This window comes from Myotis davidii, unplaced genomic scaffold, assembly GCF_000327345.1.
Source record: "Myotis davidii unplaced genomic scaffold, ASM32734v1 scaffold44, whole genome shotgun sequence".
Classification (NCBI taxonomy): domain Eukaryota; kingdom Metazoa; phylum Chordata; class Mammalia; order Chiroptera; family Vespertilionidae; genus Myotis; species Myotis davidii.
Window position 1 is genome coordinate 767,207 of NW_006299705.1, and position 2,615 is coordinate 769,821.

The 2,615-nt window shown below is 36.0% G+C and overlaps 1 protein-coding gene across 2 annotated transcripts in view; it reads left to right on the forward strand.

Annotated features, from left to right (window-relative positions):
* The window catches only part of FCHO2 (FCH domain only 2), a 131,476-nt gene that overhangs the window by 65,720 nt on the left and 63,141 nt on the right, over positions 1–2,615 (forward strand). For both annotated transcript variants that reach the window (XM_006775429.2, XM_015571603.1), the window contains exon 9: positions 1,917–1,961. In XM_006775429.2, the coding sequence (XP_006775492.1) occupies positions 1,917–1,961 (45 nt within the window). The remainder of the gene's footprint in view (positions 1–1,916; positions 1,962–2,615) is intronic.

A 2,615-nucleotide genomic window follows, 5' to 3' on the forward strand; every position in this document is an offset into this window, starting at 1 on the left:
TGAGTCTTGGCGCCAGCTCTTAGGCCTCTGCTGCTGAAAGTAGGTTTCTGGCCTTTGATTACAATGTTGTGATCCTGCTGGCTGAAGTCCGGCGGTATTTGTTACATAGTTTCTTAAACTGCAGGCTCAGAGGCCTGCAGCAGCAGGCGGGAACGTTGGTTTCCTCCGTCACTGAGGCAAGCAAACCTCATGTTAGTTTCAAGCTGCCTGGCTGCCGGCCGCCATCTTGGCTGTCAGTTAATTTGCATATCTCGCTGATTAGCGAATGGGAAGGGTAGCGGTCGTACGCCAATTACCATGTTTCTCTTTTATTAGTGTAGATAACAGGTAATTGTTATAACGGAACCAATTACCATTAATGAATTAAAAATTATTTCACAACAATGCTGGACTTGTATAAATGTATGTATTGTAAAACAGGGCTAAAATGATAATTTAATGGAAGATAATTTTTTAGTCTGATATTTAGCTTTGGGGATAGTTCGATAGAAGAGTAATTCATGCTTTTGCTACTTACTCTACTAAAATAATTTGGTATTTTTACATACATGAAATACGCCATATTCTATGGCATTTAAGGCTAGTCTCAGCAGACCTGTCACTTCAGGGCTATTTTAGTTGTTTTCTGATTTCTATTTTATCATCTCCTTTTCTACAATCTATCACTCATGCAACTACTAAATTAATTTTTCTATAAACCCCTTTGCAGGGGTGTTTGTGTGTGTGTGTTTGTGTGTGTGTGTGTCTTCTTACATGAAAACTCTTCCCATTGCTTGCAAATTGCAGTTTAAATTCCTTAACCTGCTATGCAGCTAAAGTAATGATTTTGAACCTTTTTCATCTCATGGTACATAAACTACTAACATTCTGTGGCACAACAAAGATATATTATTGCTGATCTGACAAAAAGTAGGTATAACTGATTAATTCACACCAGACTGCCCTAGCAGGGTCACATTCTATTGTTTTAATTGAACAATCTGAGGGAAAAGAGGTCAGGTTTTGCATTTAAAAAAAATTCCCGTGGGACACCAGTGTGCCTCTTACATATAGCACACCAGTTGGAAATAGCTGAGTTAGATCTGGGTTGTAATTCCTAGCATTACCACTTAGCTAGTATGTAATTAATTAATTTGTTCAGTAAATATAGAAAACCTTTTATTTGCCTTTTACAGTGGTGCCTGAGACAGACAAGGTCCCGAGCTTACATTCTAGTAGTATTTTATTTACTATCTTGGCTCCTGTCCTTCCCATGAACACAACCGAGGATTCAGCAACTCCCTCTTACTATGTTTTCTCTCAACTACACTGCAAGCTCCTTAAAAGCAGAAACTGCATGTTAGATCAGTGTCTCCAGTTCTGTGAGATCATATATAAAGGGCTTTCAGTAAATTGTCATCATAATAATAAACTAGTCAACTATTTTCACTGTTAAGATTACTTGATTTTTAAAATCATTACTGATATTAACACAGATAATACTGGAACACACATTTCAGAACATTTAAAAAGATACAGTTGGCCCTTGAACAATGTGGGGGTTATGGGTGCTGACCTTCATGCAACCGCAGATCTGTATATAACTTGACTACCCAAAAACTTAAGTGGTCTCTTGGTATCCATGGGCGGATTGGTTCCCCAACCCCCACAAATGCCAAAATCCACAGATGCTCAAGTCCCCTATATAAAATGGTGTATATCAGTGCATGCAGCTGGCCCTCAGCATCTGCGAACTCCTGTGGATCAAAAACAATACAGGTATTTATTTTAAAAAATCTGCATATAAGTGTCCCTGCATCATTTAAACCCATGTTGTTTAAGGGCCAACTTTTATTGTAATGGGATTTGATCTGATTGTTTTCTACTAGCTTTTTCTAGCAGTTGTTTATATATATGCATATACATATATTTTTTAGGCCTTATTGAATTTGAAGAATGTGACCCTGCTAGTGCAGTTGAAGGTAAGTTGACTAGTTGTAATGTGTGATAACTAGCTAATATCTTCTGTTTATTGAACAAATAAAGAGGGGCTGGTATCCATTGCTAGAGCTTGTTTATGGAATGATGTAAAAAATCTTAATGTGGTTTGAAGGCTTGCAGAAACTAATTTTTACTTAATAAATAAACAGGTTAGTCAAAAAGATGATTAGTGATTAGAATATATATATTTTAAAAGATTAAATATAACATGCATTTTCTTCAAATATACATTGAGATTGTTTTCTCCATTGACACCCATTTTTAAACATTCTATTGTCATAAATATGAAACTCAATGTATAGTGCTTGTTCTATAGTAGGTAATATTTCAGTAATTAATGAGGTTATGCATTAATGTTAATATTAGTATCATTCAGAATGAGTAATGATTTGACTTGAGAAAGAGTCTACATATACTCTATTTAAATGGATCTTTTTCATGTTATGAAACCCAAGAGATGCCTGCTATTCTTGTCATGTTTTAGAAATCTTACTTTGTCAGCAAACTTCTATTTTTTCTAAGTCCTGTGTAAGAATTTGGAGAAATGGTTTGCTGTCATGTGTAAGTTTACTATTGGAGCAGTCAGGAGCTCTGGGGCCTAGACTTCATATGGTTACTAGCTGTTTGTGAGCAGG